This window comes from Phoxinus phoxinus (assembly GCF_949152265.1).
Source record: "Phoxinus phoxinus genome assembly, chromosome: 1".
NCBI classification, from domain to species: domain Eukaryota; kingdom Metazoa; phylum Chordata; class Actinopteri; order Cypriniformes; family Leuciscidae; genus Phoxinus; species Phoxinus phoxinus.
The window spans coordinates 21,464,044-21,483,960 of record NC_136876.1 but is presented as its reverse complement, the minus strand read 5'-3'; the positions used below and the strand labels follow the sequence as shown (position 1 = coordinate 21,483,960).

Genomic DNA, 19,917 nt, shown 5'->3' with positions numbered 1-19,917 from the left:
TTGCTGGTTGCTAAGACGTTTTTGTTTGTGTTCTATGAGGGAGCCTGGGGCTTGCTGAAAGCTTGTCAGTTGTGCCAGAACAATCCAGAGCAGGTAAGACAGATTACCCTTTTTTTTATAAACTATGACCTATTTCCTCACATCTGAGCCTCATCCAACTGTATACATCATAAACTATACATCATAAGAAACATAGAAATAACTAATCTACAATCAATGTTATATGCACAATTTTTTTTTTTTTACTATTGTGAACAGACAATTCAGGCAGGACACATGTCTTATAGAAGCTATTTGTAGATTAACTTTGTTTTCCAACATTTGAAGACATCTCATAATTTATCCATGCATCTTCCAGTTATCTGATGGTGGCATGGTTTTCGCAACTTTTTAACAAATACATTTCCTTGATTGTTTGATTTTTAAAAATGTGTATTTTTAAGCAAATGCATACACAGAGCATTTTTTTGCCAACAAAATACTTGAGCTTAGCTAGATTATATAGATATTTCCACAATTTTTTCATGTATTATTAAGATATAATAATAATAATAATTTCTCTGACTTTTCCCAGGTCTAGAAATCACATTATTTTTTTTGTTCATTTTTCTATTGACAGACTCTGGTTTTGGATTCCTTAAAATTGAACACTCTAAATTCGTGATTGTGATCTTTATCATCATTCAACAAATGGAAAATAAAGTCCCACAAATAAATTCTACATGACATTTTCCAATTGACCTGAATGAATGAATATCTTCACAGACATTTGAAACCAACACATTGCTGAGGGGTGTCACTGTCAGCATATGTGTCGGGTTTCTCGATATGAGACGAGACATAAGTGAGAAACACACTGCCATGAGTATCACTCAGCTCTTCTGTGCTTTGTGGGGAAAAAGGGGATTTTCAGACTTTCAGTTTTTTCCTTCTATATAGTACAGTACCTGCAGTATTTTTTCCCTCTTTATACAGACCTTTCACTGGACCGTCACCTGGTCCCATATGTGCTGCTGTCCCGTTCTTCATGTCTCGTTGATGTCCGTCATTGATGGTCATGTTGGCTACACCAGATGCTATGTTGTTCCCAGGAGAGTGCTGAGAGTCACCCACCTGTCCAGAATTCATGTGGTCCTGATGGTCCATTTTGAGATGATTTCCGTCTGTAGAGTTAAAACAGAAAAATAAGCATCAGGAGGTTAATATGTCACAGTGACATAAGTGCTGCATTGCCTTTTAACCCCAAAATATTATTAGTAGTATGAATGTACATAGACTTGCACAGACGTATATACAGGGGTTGGACAATGAAACTGAAACACTGGCCAATATAGTGTTGGAGGTTTCACGCCCATATATGCGCAGCCTGGTGGTTTTACATTCCATAAGAGCAGTGTTTGAAGGTTGAATTAGCAGAGCAATAGCACAGGACTGTTGCGTTCCCAAAGCATGGAGGTGGAACTTGATGGGCACGCCACTGCCAAGGATTACTGAACCATTCTGAAGGACCATGTGCACCTAATGGTTTAAACGGTATACCCTGAAGGTGGTGCCATGTATCAGCATGATAATGCACCGATATACACACAGCAATTTGAACATCTTCCATGGCCTGCACAGTCACCAGATCTAAATATATTTGAGCTTCTTATTTTGGATTTTGAAGGAGCAAGTCAGAAAACCTTTTCCTCCACCAGCATCACATAGAGACATGGCCAATGTTCTGGAAGAGGAATGGCTTAAAATCCTTCTCGCCACTGTGCAGGGCTTGTATCTGTCATTCCCAAGACAAATTGATGCTGTTTGGCAGCAAAAGGAGGCTCTACACCAAACTAATACATTATTGTGGTTAGGGTTGCACAGTATACCGATACAGGGAAAATAACGGTATATATTTTATTTAAAACCATATGATATCATGATTTTGCATACTTGATACTCTGCTGTTCCGAAGTTCACCGCTAGGTAGCACTGTGCTACCTAAACTGCCACGAAACCGTCAAATGTGGCAACATAGAGGAACAAAATGGATAAAGCAGGTGAATCTCCCTCAACACGCCCAAAACTAATTAATAAAAAGGGCAGTTGAAGTGAAATTTGGAATTACTTTGCGTACAAAACTGTTTAAAAGGTGAAACAGACTTTACCACACCAGTCTGCATGCTTGCCTTGGGAGGCAACACATCAAACCTTGCCAAGCATCTGTGGCTTACCCATCCTGACTTGTACAAGGAGTTAGGAGATCAAAAGGTGAGTGCATCACTGAAACTGTCTAATTTAGACTTATACTTTTAACACTAATCAACGCACATGCATAAGAGCGTATCGTTTGAATAACATGAAAGCTTCAGCTCATGCATTTATTTCTCAACTGTTTGTTCACTTAAGACATAACCGACTTGGTTTATGTGAATACTCACCAAGACAGACATTTTGACAAATGTGTGTGTATTTGACCTTTTAAGCGCAAGAGGAACTCAATTTGAAAATGCATAAGCTCTTTGAGAGGTGGCTTTATTTGTGCGCACTGTGGTTATGAGAGCAAAGAAAAACATCTCTCAAGAGCCATCTCTAAATTAGTAAAATTATGCGCAATACTTGCAATCCTGCGCAGAAATTCAGAGTATGGTATCGATACTACGGTATTTGATTGTGGTACCGACCGTACCGAAGCGAAAATTGTGGTATTGAGCCAACACTAATGTGGTCTAAAACCACTGTGGTCAGTTTCATTGTCCAACCCCTGTAGTTGTTAGTTAGTTCTTTGATAGTTAGTAAACTCTATTTAACTAAAATAAACTAATGTTTTAGTTAGTTAGTTAGCTGGATAGTAGCCTTTATTTAACTACAATAAACTATGATGTTTTAGTTAGTTGCTCAGGTAGGAGCAAAGAAAACAACTTGATACAGTATATGATACAAAAGCTTACATAGATTTAATGTATGAGTTAGCTGGTAGGTTGGTTTGTTGTTAGTAACCTTTATTTAACTATGATGGTAGTTCGTTTGTCAGGTAGTTAGTTCGTTACTTAGGCGGGGAAATGTTCATAGACGTGACAGATGGTTGGTTAAATGAATGAGGGATTGATGGGACTGGGATTTCCTTTCCTCTTAAAGCAATACCGAGAGAAAAGAGTATCCTGTTATTTTACTTATGGTCACTGATGTGCTGTGTCGTGTGTGTCTGACGTTGTGTGCTTCCTGTTACAACTAAGAATGTGGTTTTCCTTTTAGCAGTTCTGCTTTATACTTGTAACAAAGTAGATTAAACTTATGTAGTCCCAGCAGAGCTATTTGTAAATCCACACTCGAGACAGTAAAGTGAACACTCTCATCCATCTCCTTCACACAGCCTATAAACATGAATTCCATTATTGTCGAAATGGAATAGATGGCTTGCATGCAACATTGTCAAATCCCATAAATCCTTTTTTTCAATGACCCACGTGTATGTAATCAGACACCAGAATGATTTGCTTGTGCTGTGAGATCACACTGCAAGGTCATTCGGATGTGGGGGTCATAATGAAAACCAAGTTGTTTTAGGCAAGAAGTGCTGTGGAGCTGAAAATAGTGCCAAAGCTGCAGGGGTGGATTTACATTTGTCAATTACATCATCTTTAAAGTCAGCAGTGACCAGCAGGAAGGAACTGCATCAGAAGCCAAAATGGCTTTTTAAAGGGATAGTTCATCCAAAAATCAAAAATCTGTTTTCATTTGTAAACCCATATGACTAAGTACGAGTGGAGCATTTTATGGTTTTTGTGGCCTTTTTACACTTGGAAGCTTTGGTTCCAATTTATTGTATATGCATGGAAAGAATATGGAAAACTGTTGTCAAATTTACACCTTTCATGTTCCACAGATTCATATTGGTGTGGAACAACATTCATATTTTAGGTGAACTATTCCCTTATGCTTTGAACCTGAGGGTGTTTTGTCCCCAGGTCAGTGGGGATGTTCCCAAAGCCTAAATCGAAAATCGCAAAGGCACGGAAAATGGAAAAGGCATAGATAGTAAAGAGAGATGACTGACAGGACGATGTCAGAGGATTTGGTACGCAACAGATACATTGACAAATATCTTATCTTGTAAAATATCTGGTCAGTACCGCAGCTCCCTAACAGGGTACGCATACACGCACGTGCACATCATGAATTAGAAAGCGAATGTAAAATATGAGCGTACATTCAAAAGCGATTACAATACCCCGCATATTGATGCCATAAAAGCAGTCCGCAAATTATATACAATACAATTACCAAGCGAGGGGTGTAACGATACCCTCAATCTTGCACTCTGTCACTGACTAGATATATTTAAAATAATGTAGGCCACTTTTTACAGGTAACATAAGACATTTGGCATTCAACACTATATAGTAAAACTTTGTAAACTTGAATTTATTCCCATAGTAATTTTTATGGTGACTTGTACGCAATACAGATTGTCACTATCCACGATACATATTGTTGCATTTTTGTATTGCGATATATTGTGACATGATATATTGTTACACCCCTATACCCAAATATATAATTGCGAGAGAACGCAAAAGCAATAAAATATATTTTTAATATTTTTTCCATCACCATGTCCTTTTAGGAAAGCCGTTTTATTTCCTTTTCCGAACATAGTATTCGGCTTCAGGCACATCCCTAGTGTGCCACTGCACAAGTGTGTTGAAGATTGGGAAGCATCTCTCTCAAAATACCACAGTGGAAATCTGCCACCTTCATAATAAACTCACACAAGCTGGGTTTCCCTGAGGCAGCAGTGGTGCAGATTCAAGCCTGACTCCTGCAGGGTCCTCATGCATTATTCAGAATGGGCTGTGATATCAGTAAACAGAGCTTAGAAACCATCTGCAACCACAGTCAGTCCAGAACGAGATAAGCAGTGGAATCCACCGCTACATCAATAGGCACTGATCGTATTTACTAAAAATGTTTGTTGTAAAACACAAACTGGGGAGAAACCGCTGAAATGCTCAAAAATGGAAAAAATAAAGGATAGCCCAGCAGCTGGTCCTCAGAAGATGGTGTGTTTAGGATATTGGTATGCTGATCAGATGTCTAATTTGGTCCATGCAGGATATTATAAATTATTTATCCTGCTTTTTTTATCCATTCTTTATTTGTGTGCCAATGTAATCTTTCATCAAAAATATTATTGTCCCATCCCCCTCCCAATAACATCTCTTCTCTGATGATGACAATCCCACCTCAGTTTGCAAACAAAAACGATCCAATCAGTTCCCCATAGACAAAATCAACCAGTTCCCCATAGACAAAATCAATCAGTTCCCCATAGACAAAATCAATCAGTTCCCCATAGACAAAATCAACCAGTTCCCCATAGACAAAATCAAGTCCTGCCCTACACTTTTCTCATTCAAGAAGCTGTTTCAATAGGTTATATGGAGAAAAGATGATTGCAACATCTGTTTAATGCTGACTTTACAAATTCATTGTGGTTAGAAGACATTACTATCGCCAAATGCCTTTTTACAGTACATCGTTCCATATGATTTTCTATGAATAAAGGATAAAAAAATATATATGTTCCCCACACACAGCTGAAATAGGCCTATAGCAAACTTGGGGGCATATGAATTATTTATCATTTGCATGGTACTTTTAAGAGCAGTGTGAACATTTTTTAAATTGTCTCCTTTTGTGATCCACAGAAGAAAATCCTGCAAGTTTAGAATGACACAAGGGTGGGACTTTGCTGTAACTGTCTTTGAAGCTTTACTTGCAATGCCTGCTGGCTGCTGGTCAACCAAGTTTTGGAGGAAAACAAAATGGCTGTGCAGGCTCACCAACTTAACCATCACCAAATGGCCATCAACTAGGATAAAATATCCTGAGAAAGCACTTGGTGGTCTGGACAGCAGGAAAATGTGTTTACTTGATGTGTGATTCAGTGTTTGCTAGAAGGCTATGAACCCATGGTTATAAAAAGCATGTCAATTGCCATCAAGTCAACACTTGATTTTATCCATAGGGAATCAACTTTGGAAAGTGGGCACCAGATGGGGCTGAAGAACAAGAGGGATTGATGACGTCAACCAAAAAGAAAGTAATTTTGTTGGCGGAGAAAGCTATTACATCTTGATAAAAGATTTTTTTCTGTTGAATTACGTGGACAATGAATAACATATTAAGACCAGGAATGTGTATTAAGAAAGTAAACAGCGCAATTTGAGATTACATGTTGTTTTCTCTTTTTAGAAGCAGACCTTTTGAGCTCATGCAATTTGGTCTCCTCTGGCTTTAAGTCAGATTTGCAACAGTCGCTGTTCACAGTGCTTAGCGGGTGCACTTGATCTGAATGATTGTGATCCCTCCTGGGCAGTGCAGGCAGAATGTCAATGCTCCTTTATGGCCTACGACTTTCTGCCAAACGATGGATGTCTCTCTCTGGTTAAGGGGTTGGCACAGAGCAGAAAGGGCAACGCTGAAATGAGCTGGATGGTAAAGGTGGATTTATTAAGGGTAGACTTGGGAATGCAGGGGGCTCTTAAAAGACAACACATGGCTGGCTACATGTGGCTGATCTGAGAAGGGGGTGGCCCGCACTGAAGTGGGCAGGGGAGTTGGCCAGCAGCCAGGGACGGCCAATTCTCACCTCATCAATATTCAGGACACATTACTGCAGAAAGCACGAGAGAATGAGAGAGCAAAAAAGAGAGGATGAAAGGGAAACAGACTGAGACTGAGAGAAAAAATGGGGTGGGGGTGGGTGGTATGATTGCAAGTTTATTATATTAAAAAAATACTATTATTATTTATATAAACTTAAATTATAATAAAATATATGAAAATTTAAATATATTATTTTCATTTGTTTTATTAAATTGTTTATTTATTGTAAAAAAAGAAAAAAAAAACATGAACATTTTCTGCCACATATTTTATACTAATTTTATTCTCTATATGTTATACACTATTTCACACCACATTTGAAACACTTCATAAAATACATAATTGTTGGGGCTACTGAAACTTTTTGCAGAGAAGGTACAAATCTGAATTATTGACCAGCCGGGGTATTTTTTTTTTATTGCTGAGCCTTTCAACCCTATACAGTAAAAAGCGAGCAGAGGAGAGCGAGGGATGAGGAAGACAAAACAGAGAGAGACAGAGAGGGAATGTGTGAGGGTTTCTGAGCTGAAAGGACAAGAGCTAGTAGGCGAAAAAGGAGAGAGAAACAAAGACGAAACAAGCAGGAGGAAAGAATTCAACGAGCGAGAAAAAGAGGGAGGAGGACAGAGAAAGAGAGCACTTCGGGGATGAAAGGATAATGGAACTGCAGGCAAGAGGAAAGAAAGAGTGACAGACACACACAGACAGAGCCTGCAACTGTATGATACAGCAGATTTCTAGAGGGACTTTTACTGATTTTGCCACAACAGTGCAATGGGCTGCCATCACATCTAGAGGACTAGAGAATCGTGGGTATTTTCACTGCACTGAGCCCTGTCCTCTCTCATCAGATCACATGTTATTTTGCCTGAGCACACTGTGCTAAATGATCCTGCAGCACGACAGATCTGAAAGGTTTCTTGAGGTCGTGTTCATCGACAAACTGTATCCATGTAGCCACTAGACCACTAGAGACACACCTACAGTCCACTCACTGACCGTCTGATGACCTTCTGAGTTTGGTTAGCTGTAATCTGATAACAATGACTAGCTCTAAACGGACATGGCAATGGTATATAAAAAATAGATGGGGGGGGGGGTGTTAATTGTTTAAAAGATCTTGCGTTTTCTCGCAAAACGTTTCTGTTTAGCCAAAAAAACGTTGTGTTTGCTTGTAAAGCTTTTGTGATGGAAATAGTATGTGGTTGGAGGGAAAACTATATTATAGTGCTTTTTTGCGAGCAAAAGTTTCTCAGGGGAACACTTTCATTTTGTGAGAGAAAGAAAATGTTTTATCAGGGGACAACAATACTTTTGTGGGAGACCACAAAAGTTTTGTGAGTGAATATATCACCATGTAGATTGGCTGACTTACATTACACAAGATCCTGGTCAAATGCTGCACAGGGTTTTTATTTACCAATCCAGAAACAAAATCTAAACCAGAGGTGCATTTCCCGTACAATGACGTAACTCGCTGCTTAACTACCATAGTACGATGCATCGTTGAAGAAATCAACTTAGCTGGTCACGACTGTTTCCTAAAATCGTATCGTCGCAAATTTTTCATTCAACCACGTTGGTTAATGATGTCACGCAGATGGTGGAGTAATAACTAATTTTTCTCAGTTATTTTGCTTTCTTTTCCAGATTCAATCATAGGCTCGTTCTTGTGTACTAGAACACGTACGCACATGCGCACTCATCAAAAATGCTGATTTAAATCTCTTGAGTAACCAAAAGAGGTAAATGACATTTGTATACATTTGAAATTGAATATACAGATTATACTAAATGTCAGCTTGCTTATTTTGCTCAAGGTAATAATTTATTAGATTTGTATTAAAGTACCCATGTCATAGAAACAAGAAACTATGCTTCTAAACACAGGTCAAGAGCAAAAGGTGAATTTGAGGATGAAATAATCACTGGATATGCCAATATTGTATTGGAAGACCTTTTTTCACATTGGTGGTATAGTCAATATTATTCTCATAATTTAATGTGTGTGTATGTGTATATATATATATATATATATATATATATATATATATATATATATATATATATATATATATATAAATATATTATATAGGCAGCCTTTTCCAAAAAAAGGACAAGTTTAACGCTGTCCTCTTATGATCGGATGCTAATATGAGGCATAAACGTCGACAAAAGCATCATATATTTAAGAACCAGTGACCAGTTTTTCATATGGCATGGCATTGATCCAGTGATGCGTATTAAACGTGACGCAATGTAACCTGTCAGTGGTCCTGGTGAGTAGGATTGGCCGTTTTTCTGCTAAACTGACTCGACTTTAGCTCATTCAATTGGAAAAATGGCCATCTGTCAAACCCCGCACACCAGATACCAGGAGTTAGGTGTGTGCCTCAACTTGATAACATGGCGATCCATAACCTCGTGTAACCTCATGTCTGTGTTTCTGTAATTAGGCTCTGCCAGTAAATGTACAGCCCTTAGCAAGGGGAGAAAATGAGGCAAACGTCCTGCTGGCCTAGAGAATGTGTGAAGAAACTGCAGACGTTTACATATCCCAGCTGATACAATAAAAGGAGAAATCAATAGAGCGGCCATCTTAAAAAACTATATTAAACAACAAACAGAAGAAAACCTGGTGAGTAAAGATATGAAGATCCATCATGCTCTCAAAGACATTTCTTGCTTCTACGACGACAACCAATCCAGTCAATATGGTGAATACGCAATAAATTCATCATAATTTCCCTAGGTTGATCCCTCAGAAGGTTCATAATCCATGTACCAGCTTTTCTAGCACTAAGAATCTGGATTTTTCCTGCATAATAAAGGTTGATGTCTTAATATGAGGATTAGCCTGCTATGTTAGCCCCTTGTGGCTTTAAAATTCATTATTTGTAATCTATCCATTTGTAGTCTCACACAGGGGCGTAACTATCGGTAAGCAGGGTAAGCGGTTGCTTACGGGCCCGGACCAATCAGGGGCCCGCCCGCGTGACTGGATCCCCCTATCGCATTTTACTACTTAGTCTGATCGCATTTTATTTTTTTGCTTATTGATTTGAATAAATAATGACAACAACATATTTGACTGATCATTAAATACATGTTTGAAACGAACAATGATGAATTTGGTGTAATTTGTTTCGAATTGGGACTGGGGAATCCCCGGGTGAACATGCGCATTGCGTGCAAAACAGTAAAAACCGGTGAACTTGAGACAGATATGGAGTCGTCAAATTTTTTGTCAGAGCGTTCTTTTTCTAAACTGAAACTGATAAAAAGCTATCTCAGGAGCTCAATGGGACAGAGTCGTCTCTCTGGACTTGCTGTCAATTGAGAATGCCCGTGCGCGCTATCTGGATCTTAAAGGAGAACTCCGGTCAATTTTAACGAGCTCAATTTTTAGTAAATTTGGAGTGCTGTCAATACAGAGAACAACGACAGAAATCTGTGTTGCCTACACCGTGTTATCCTCTTTTTAAAATTTGCGACTTGAATGGGGTCTAATTTTAAACCTGCTTTTATTTCTCTTATCATCCTTGATGTGTCATACAAGTGCCCAGCCATGTTGAGTGATTCCTTCAGAGTGAACACGAGTGAATCTGACTGCAGTAGATGTGAAAGATATGAATAAAAATGATGTTATATCAGCCAGCGCAAATACCTGTAGTTCCTGTTTTCGGTCGAAGTCCAAAGTAGTCAATTGTCGAGTTCACGCGCGTGATCATAGGTAATAGACCTGACAGCTTCGCACAGAGGAAAGCCCGGAAAATGCAGCTATAATGTAAGTGAGCATATTTTTTATGTATTTGGACTTAGGCCTATGTGTATATAGCAGTGACAGTAACAGTAACAATGTGTTATGGTGCGCCGTCACCATTTTTTTTTTTTTGTGTGTGTGCGTGTAGCGTCATCACGTGTTGTAGTAGGGGGGCCCGCCTTGATAATCCTGCTTAAGGGCCCGGTGTTGACTCGTTACGCCACTGGTCTCACATTACCTGTCTATATCCAAGCCACTAATACCGGTACATTGAAGTTTTCCTTAAGGTCAACATAAAGCTTTACCCTACATCATTTATTTCTTAATAAATATTCCTGGTTTTATTGTGAACTGTTAATCTGGTCCTGTTATTCCAAAGAAAAACCCTTGTAATCTTGTAAAATATAATATCTTGCCTGTCCTGAAGACTTTATGGACTGACATCCCAAAGCTCTCTTATTTTTCATATCTTCTCCTCCAACAACCTGTCATATAGAGATCACCCATCACTATCCAATCAAGTCTTGCGCAACATTATTATTATTTTCGTAGGGATGCACAATACAGTGTGTTTGATTTAAAGGGATACTTCATGATTTTGCATTAAGCTTTGTATCAGTAGAAAATCGGTCATATTTTCAAATTAACGTGTTTCCCTCCTTCATATCCCCCTGAGACAAGAGATTTATGTATTTTTTGTCTGTAAAAAATCTTCTGATGACACAAAAATCGTCATTTTGCGTCATCGGAGGCTTTTTTGGTCAGAGGCTAAAAACTACAGCCAGTAGAAGGCGCTAGATCCACATGTTTTCAAGCCGCCCATAGAGGGTGGGATCTCACTCACAGAATGTACAAATAGTGTCAGCCATCTTTTATTTGGAAGCTAAGCTAACAGGTTCTTATTCTGTGGAGAAAGCTGAGTAGTAGGGGTTACCATCCTCTTTTTCCCGGACATGTCCGGCCATCGAGATCGTCCAAAATGTCCGGGATTCAGCTTTTGCTTTCTGCGTCATTCATTGTTTACATGCACACCTATTGATTCAATCTAACTGAATTCATTCTGATTGGTGAATCTGAATGTAGCGTTTCCATGAACGCTAAACAAGTGATGGGTTAACTTGCGTTTTAACGCTCCTCCGTGAGAGATACGAGACCGGTGCGTCTCACAGGTGCCGCTCATCAGTAATCAAGCCACCGGCCTTGCGTCGTTCTCCCGCGGCTGTCAGTCTCGTGCTGCTCGCCACAGTAAACATAATGAATTGCGACTGTAGAACGCAAAAGCCGAATCCCGGACATTTTTGGCGATCTCGAAATCCTGGGCAGACTTGTCACGGAGACTCACTAGTAGCCTAGCCTTGTTGTTTAACTGCGCTCTTACCGGTAAGCGTTGCTTGGGAGTGGCCTCGTAGGGCAGCGAAGCAAGTGCATTCTGGGAGTTGTTGCCTGTCATCCACATGAGCCACAAATACATTTTCTGGCTTTTCTCAGTCTAGAAGGCTCCAAATTCAAAAATAATTTCACATTTCTACTACATAAATGACCCATTTTAAATACGCATTCATCTTTCCAGAGGTGAAGTATCCCTTTAATTTTACTGCTTTACCGCCATCTAGCAGTAACTTAAAGGGAAACTCTACATAAAAATATGTCAGGTTTACATCATAATAGTTAAGTTCAGGTTAACAGACTGAAGACAAATGGACTTTGATTGTCTAGACGTTGGTGTTTATTCCTTAGACCAGTGAATGTGCTTAAATCCACTCACTATGCTGGTTTACTCTGAATGCAGCCCTATATTGGAAGGTCATTGCCCTGTAACTAAAATACTAGTTTGTTTATCATTCATCCCCTTTAACAGCCCAGATAGGCTCTGAGGGTTAAATTAACCAGACTGTCCTCTCCAGCTCAGCGTTTCTGTTCTGTTCACTAAATTTACGGGTCTCTCTCAGTGTTTCAGGCAGACCAATTACGTAAGTGCCCTGTGCGCAGTGTAATTGAAGTGCCCAGGAGATGGTTCTGGAATGCCTCTGCAACAATGCAGCAGCAAAAAAAAAAAAAAAAAAAAACACACTGAAGTTTAGTCCACTCAAATGAAACTACTTCCTGAGGGCAGCTCAGTATTAAATTTTTGACTATTTTTACAAGTTGTAGAGAAGTAAATATTGAGTTTGTTGTGCTTTGGTTGTTGGTCTCTGCTAGCTTCTCTGTCCGTACACAGTTGAATGCCTCTCTGCCTCTGACCTAGTTTTGTCCATCTCAGCTCACAGCGCAGATTGCAGCATCACTTCAGAAGTGTGCAGCCATCTCTCCATCTCATGTCTCCACCCTTTAGTCTGTTTCTTTCTAATTCTCTCTCTCTCTGTCTGTTCCCGCAGAGCTCCAGCACTGGGCAGCAGGATCAGTGAGGGTAATGAATGCATGTCTCCACGTGCTCAAGTGCGTGGCAGGTGCGGACTAATCAAGAAAATGTTTAGTATTGCCTCAAGTAATGCACCAGCCAGCAAGATCAACTGGTAAGTTAAATCCAATGGTTAAGAGTTGATCACTGTACCACCCCAAAATCATGTTAATATGTTTAAAGGGATAGTTGTAAGATGTTTGTTTCTTCTGTGAAACACAACAGGGGATCTGGCTATTCTTTGTAATATAATGAAAGTAACCGACTGTAGGGCTACAGAATTACAAAAAGCACCATAAACGTATCAAAAAAGTGGTCCACCACACTCTTGAACTATATTCCATGTCTTAAGTCAAATGATAGCTTTGTGTGAGGAAAATGGTTATTCACTATTCATTTTCTCTCTGATATCCAGTGGGAATGGATCATTGAGTTAGTGAGAACTAGATCTGTCCGATTCTTAAACAAATCAATTGATTCACTGAATTTAAAACAATGATTTGTTCACAAATTGTATATCGCTGTCTAACGAGCACTCGAAGGCTATGGCACAATGAATAATAAATAATTAATGAATAATTAAGAGTTGGTATGTTCCTTAGATACACTGTAAAAAATGGTGTAGAAATGACTTTGAAACAGTTTTCATTCATTTTTGCTTGTCACAAATAATTACTAAGAAACGGCAAGAAATTTTAAAGACTGAAATTATGTATTATACAAACTCCAACAATATTTGTTTTATTTACAACAATAAAAAAAATATGATTATTTTTTACAGTGCAGAGTGTTTATGTCTTGAGAAGATCTGGAATATAGTGCATGAGTCATGATGCTTTTTGGTGATTTTGGATCTTGATCCCTAACTCGCCTTATGTAACAAAGTAGCCAATATATTCTTCAAAGATTTACATTTCGAGTTCCACAGAAGGCAGAAAGTCCTTAAACGACATAAGGGTGCGTAAATTATAGGAATTATTTTTTGTGTGAACTATCCCTTTAAGAGAAGCATCATACAAGATTTAGCAGATTCTATTTAATCTTACCATAAAAAAAGTGCACATAACGATATTATTAGGACTAATAAAGTCATTCTAACAGAGAATATAAATAACATGTATCATCACTGCAAGAATGCATTAAACCTCATCTCTGCATATACAGAGCTGTGGTGACCACACTGCTCAAACAGCAGAGATGTCCTTGAATTAACCGAAAGACTGAACCTTCCCATCTGCCATGTGGTTTCTGGACCCGCAGCCCAGACTCTCCTCAAGAGTTCAGATCACACCTCACTGAACTGAATCTGGACATTAAATTAACCGACTGGCAGAGTAGTCAGTGTGTGTTTGTGTGCGCCGACTCTGGCCGAAATAATGGTCATGCTGCCAGATGAAATTGCTGCCGATAACAGGATGATCCACTTAGCATAAGAAAATATTCAGTCCCCAGAAAGGACGGTTGGCATTTACGTGAACGTGTCGTACAGATGCTGGCATGAAGAGGAAAATGTCAATCTGATGATATACATCCAGCAACAAAATGTGTGCGGATGCAGATAGCTGTGAGGCACAGACATTCTAACTATTCAACTGGCTTCAATATAGAGAATACAAGATGTATTAACTCTATGAAGTGTGTGTGTGTGTGTGTGTGTGTGTGTGTGTGTGTGTGTGTGTGTGTGTGTGTGTGTGTGTGTGTGTGTGTGTGTGTGTGTGTGTGTGTGTGTGTGTGTGTGTGTGTGTGTGTGTGTGTGTGTGTGTGTGTGTGTGTGTGTGTGTGTGTGTGTGTGTGTGTGTGTGTGTGTGTGTGTGTGTGTGTGATCTCCAGCCACTGCACACAGGAAGTTAGTCATCTGTTGCCATGGTGCATCAGGGAGTTCAGGACTGCAGTGCCTGGCCTACCAGACCAGAGAGACACTGTCTCACTGTCTTCAAGCTGCAAAAACATGTTGAATCTGGATTGTCATATGTTGTAGCCAACAATGAGCAACTCCAGATGCATATATTTTATCCCCGGAAGTTCCTGAGATCTGATTGGGCGATAATGGCTCTTCTAATCAAATCAGAGTGGTCCCTAATGCTCACATCCCCCTTGTGGAGACCCTCTAACAAGTATACTATGAAACGTAGTCTATCACTATATACTCTAATTTAATTCACGCTTTTACAAGTCAAAATTTGACAATATTTGAAGGGTTGATATGAAATTGAAATGATTTGAAATGTTCGAAAAGCAACATGGAGATGCGTTTTTGTTACTCAACAGGTGAGTAGGGTATTTTGTAAAGCATTATCTATTGTGAGAGTCATTTCATGGTTGTCGCTGTGCTGGAATTTATTTTCAGGGAATTACCATCTCCATTAAAAGGTAAAGCTACAGTAATGTCTTCAGTTAGTCAGCTTGAGATCATTTCCATCTAAACTGGTTATATCTCTTAAGAGCAGTAGTGAATGTTTTCTGAGCAGGATAACCATATTCATCCGCAGTCACACAGATGCCCAAGCACAACCAAAACAATGTTCTTCTGCAAAATGCATGCCGTTTGTTTTTTAACCTCTAGAGGGCCACAAGTTGCATGAATTTTAATTAAACGAGAAATGCAGTTTGAACTGAGTCCATCCTCCTCTGTTCTAAATTATAAAAAGATCAACAGTGTAAAACTGAAGCGAGTAACAGGCGGCTGTCCGGCAGGAGAAACACACACTTCAGTGCATGGTCTGTAAACTGAATCAGATTTACCAAATGTTCCATCTCTGTGTCTCAATAGCTACTGACAAAATAATACTGACGAAGATGTTTGTAGTTGTAGTCTTCAATGGCAAATTTTGCATCTGTATTTTTGTATGCAAAAGCAACCCCCTCCATCTAGACTTTTAAAATTTTACTTTTTTTGCTTTTATTCTGTAGACCGCAGACTGCAAATTACATCCTAAATCTAGGACCTGAGGAGTATTAACTACAAAAAGTGAGTTGACCTAGAATTTGAAAGAATGTTTGTCAGATTTACTGGAATATTGTGTTTTCTAAATTTGTTCAAAACTGGTCAAGAGGACCTTTCTTTAAGAGGTTAATATTCTCCTCAATTCTTTTAGCTCATCCCTGCTGTTCCTTTTGGTTCTTATGAAGCTAAAACAACCCCAAGATATTCTTCCAATATTTTTTTTTTCTGAAACAGAATACAGACAGAATACCAACTCCACTATAAAGACATGGTGAAATACCACCCGCATATGTTATTTCGTAATCTTTAAATATTAGGATATAAAATGAAAGCGACAGTGTCGTTTGGCTAAAGACAGACACCGCGTGTTCGGCAGAGATGGGCGTGGGGGAGGAAGTGCTGAAGAAGATGCAGACGTGAATTTCGACCGTTACGTTCCAAACGCTACCGTAAAGCTTTTCAAAATTATAATGTTTATTTAAAAAAAAGAGAGTACTTACGATGCGAACAATGGGCGCGGATGATGAGAGTGTGGCAGAGCAACGGCCGTGATGTGATAGAGAGCGCGAGCCAGAGAGAGAAAGAGAGAGAGAGAGAGACGGGGAGGGCGGGGGAGCAAGGTGTGTCCGCTGCCTTGAAAATCCTCATCCATCCATACAAATTATAAAAATGAAAAAAAAAGGTTGTTTTTAATGTTTAATCATTTATTCATTGTAAACTGAAGTAAAACATAATAGAACAGAGAAAATGTATTAAATGTTGCGATCCAGGTTTTCCATTAACCTAGAAAAAGTATTTTTGTGTAATGTCACACACTATAAAATGTTTTATTATTATTATTCGAAAGACTTGTATTTGCAGAGTCGCCCAGACATAAGCTCCATGTGATGTTACAAATGTAAGGTCAGCATCTAATAAGCGGTGTTCTCGTAGGAATAAAAGGGGGTGCTTTCATATGCGCTTTAAAATCAGTTTAAATTTACAGATAAGGGATTCTTGCAGATTCTATAGAAACCATGACAAACCATACACACGCAACATCAGCACCATTTTCATCACGGAGCTAACTGCGAAAATCCCTTTACACCGGAGGATCAGCACCAGCACGTCGAGTGCGTTTATCGCTTTCAGACGGATCAGGTCCGAGCGCAAAAGCCGCAAAACCCCGATTATCGATTTGGCAATGGTTATGGCCACAAAAGATCTCTAGAAAACCCTGGCACCTTTCATCCAGACTGACTTAACACACCGGTGTGAGCCACATTATGTTCCATCATGTCTCATACTTCTAGGGTTTTCCACACCGGCGAACCGCGTGCACGTGAAGCATTGCATGCGTGAATCGCCACAATGCCTCGAGATTTCTACAATGCGACGCACGTCATTCAAAAAAGACAAATAAAGTGGAATGTATTATTCTTTAAATTAAAATAAATTATTATTGTCCATATTTTGCATCCATGAAAATAAGTTGCTACCGGTAGATGCAAATAAATAAAGAAAGCAATCAGATATGTGTGCACTTCCTTATCGATGCAATCTCAGTGAAATTACATGTAGCCTATAGTGTTCCTTTAAAAACAATCAGTCTAGGAAGAAAAGCGGGCCCATGTCTGTCACACACCCAACAGTCGGATTGACTAACATCCTAAAACCAATACACTGGTTGCAGCGATAAAAACTGTGGTAAGGTTTATGAACCTAGATCATTACTTGATTAATAATGAATCGCTATTAAATACAAGTCTTTGAGTTTGTAAACCGGGTTGACTTACCTCTGTGGCACACTGAGTTATTGTCTGTCCAACTGCAGCAGTCAGCCAGTGAGCAAACCCTGACAAATCCTTCCGCGTCCTGCAAAGGGAGGATGGCGCTAGAGAGCAAGAGCGAGAATGATGTCAGTCAGGATAAACCATAGCTCGAAGCTGACATTTCTATGGTATTTACACACAACCGAATGCTGTGTATTTTATTGTATCTTATTTGACGGTGTCTGCATTCGAATCGACATTAGAACAGAAATATCATTATATTTATGGTCAGAGGCTTTCTTTCTGTAAAAGCAAGGGTTTTCAAACCTATTGATGACTAAAACAACTTCAAACTTTTTGATGCCTTAAATGCTGTAAATGCTTCGATATATTTAAATATATAATGACCTTTATATACTGGGGGGCCTCCCTTATAGCTCCCTTAGTAGCTCCCTGGAAGTTCCCAGACCTCAGTTTACAATCATGATTTTGTCCAAAACTTTTTAGTTAAGTTAAAATTTGCTGATGTGATTACACTTAAATGTGGTCATAAAGGCCAGACGAGGCCATTCCAAAGCTCATATTTGAAAATATATGCTGAGTGATCAATATTTGTCTGTTTATGCTCTTGCTTTCTTTCCATAGGTCCCTAAAGGATATAAGGTAGCTTAAAGGATGCAAGCGCCTTTGCTAAACAAATAGTAAATCAAGTTATATAGGCTACTGTGCAAAAGTCTTAAGCACACTAGTATTTTCATGTGGTTTTAAGCCAGTTATTTATGGCTTTTGCTGTAGTGTTTCAATAGGAAATGCAGTTTACATTTCAAAACATTAATTTTTTCCTTTAATTGTAAAAATCCAGTGAAATTTTTGTATGCACAAGGAGTCTGACAAGACAACAGCCGATGTCCTTCACACGGAGATCTGATCTCACCATCACAGAGTCGATCAGTTATTTCATGAAGAAACATAAAAAAAACGGAGACAGGCTAAATCTAGAAGAACTGCGGCAACGTCTCCAAGACACTTGAAGAAACTTACCTGAAGCTACCTGAAAAACTATGATCAAGTGTACCGAGGGCAAAAACTGTTTTAAACGCAAAGGGTGGTCACACCAAATATTGATTTGATTTAGTTAATAGAAATAAATTGATAAATAAAACCTATTCATGACATTATTGTTGAAAGTATCCTCACTTTGCAGCATTTTTACACAAGTGCCTAATACCTTTCACAATACTGTTGCTTTCCAGGAAGCGTCTTGAAGACGTTTGCCACAGTTCTTCTGGATTTAGTCTGTCTTGTTTTCTGTTTCTTCAGTCAGTCTCCTTATGCATACAGAAATCATTATTACAATTCATGGCAAAATTAATGTTTGGAAATGTAAACTGATATTTTCTACTGAGACACTACAGCAAAAAATATAAATTACTGACTTAAAACCATTTTTTTTTTTTTTAAATACTAACATACCTAAAACTTTTGCACATTAGTGTATATTTTAAATGTTTGTGACTATAGACAAAAAAAGAATAATGCTTACATTTTTTCTTCCTGGAATTTGTCTAAAACATTAGTTCTTCGGTTATTTTGAACTGTTCTCCATTAAACGTTTTGGGTCTGTTTGACTGTGCACTGTGCCAGATTTTAGCTTATTCACTGCATAACGCAGCACAATCGTAATATTAATTAAGCTCCATTTCTGTTTATAAACAGTATGTTTTATATGAACAAGTCCCATATATTTTCACAGTCTGTTCTTAAACAAACATGCATGACACACGCACGCACGCACGCACGCACACACACACACACGCACGCACACACACACACACACACACTACACCATCTGCTCCCCCAAATTCCACCATATTCTCCAGAGTTACATACCAAGCCAAGTCCTTCACCTGGACACCTTCACATAAACAGTCCTTGTGTCTTTAAGAAATCCTCTGTTTAACCGCTGCACAACCTGCTGGTGTTTCCCCCCAAAAGACAGAAATTGCAATATCAAATGTATTGTAAATTCTCCTCCTTCCTATTGCTTAGCAAGTAATCTTAATCTCTTACTTGCAAAAACTGACAGAATTAACTATACAGAATATGAAAAAGAGCTATACTGTTGATGCTGTCAGTGTCGTTGTGTTCTTCAGATGTGTGAGATGCTCGTCTGACAGCCAATAGAGCTCTTGGTTGAGGTTGGGCTTGGGTGGGAGTTGCTCAGCAACCAGCCCACTTGAGAATGAGTAGGCATTTTTCTTACATTTTGAGGTGTGTCTATGAGAGAGACAGCACTAATGGCCTGATAATGTTTGTTGTATTGACTTGTCTTCCTGCGTTGGATTTTTAAACCTCTCTTTATTTTATTTAAAAATGTTTTGATACATCAACCTTTAATGTTTCAAATGAT

General features: G+C 38.9%; 1 protein-coding gene across 5 annotated transcripts in view; it reads right to left on the bottom strand.

Annotated features, from left to right (window-relative positions):
- The window catches only part of maptb (microtubule-associated protein tau b), a 36,457-nt gene extending 16,821 nt beyond the window's left edge, over window positions 1-19,636 (bottom strand). For 2 of the 5 annotated variants that reach the window (XM_079631030.1, XM_079631033.1), the window contains exons 1-2: window positions 16,257-16,383; window positions 978-1,163 (exon numbers count right to left, since the gene is read on the bottom strand). In XM_079631030.1, coding sequence (XP_079487156.1) covers window positions 978-1,146 — 169 coding nt within the window. In that variant the 5' untranslated portion in view covers window positions 1,147-1,163; window positions 16,257-16,383. Of the gene's footprint in view, window positions 1-977; window positions 1,164-16,256; window positions 16,384-17,531; window positions 17,630-19,397; window positions 19,483-19,577 lie in introns of those variants that run through there. The other 3 variants (XM_079631029.1, XM_079631031.1, XM_079631032.1) reach the window with 3 other exon arrangements.
- Window positions 19,637-19,917: the final 281 nt, after the last annotated feature.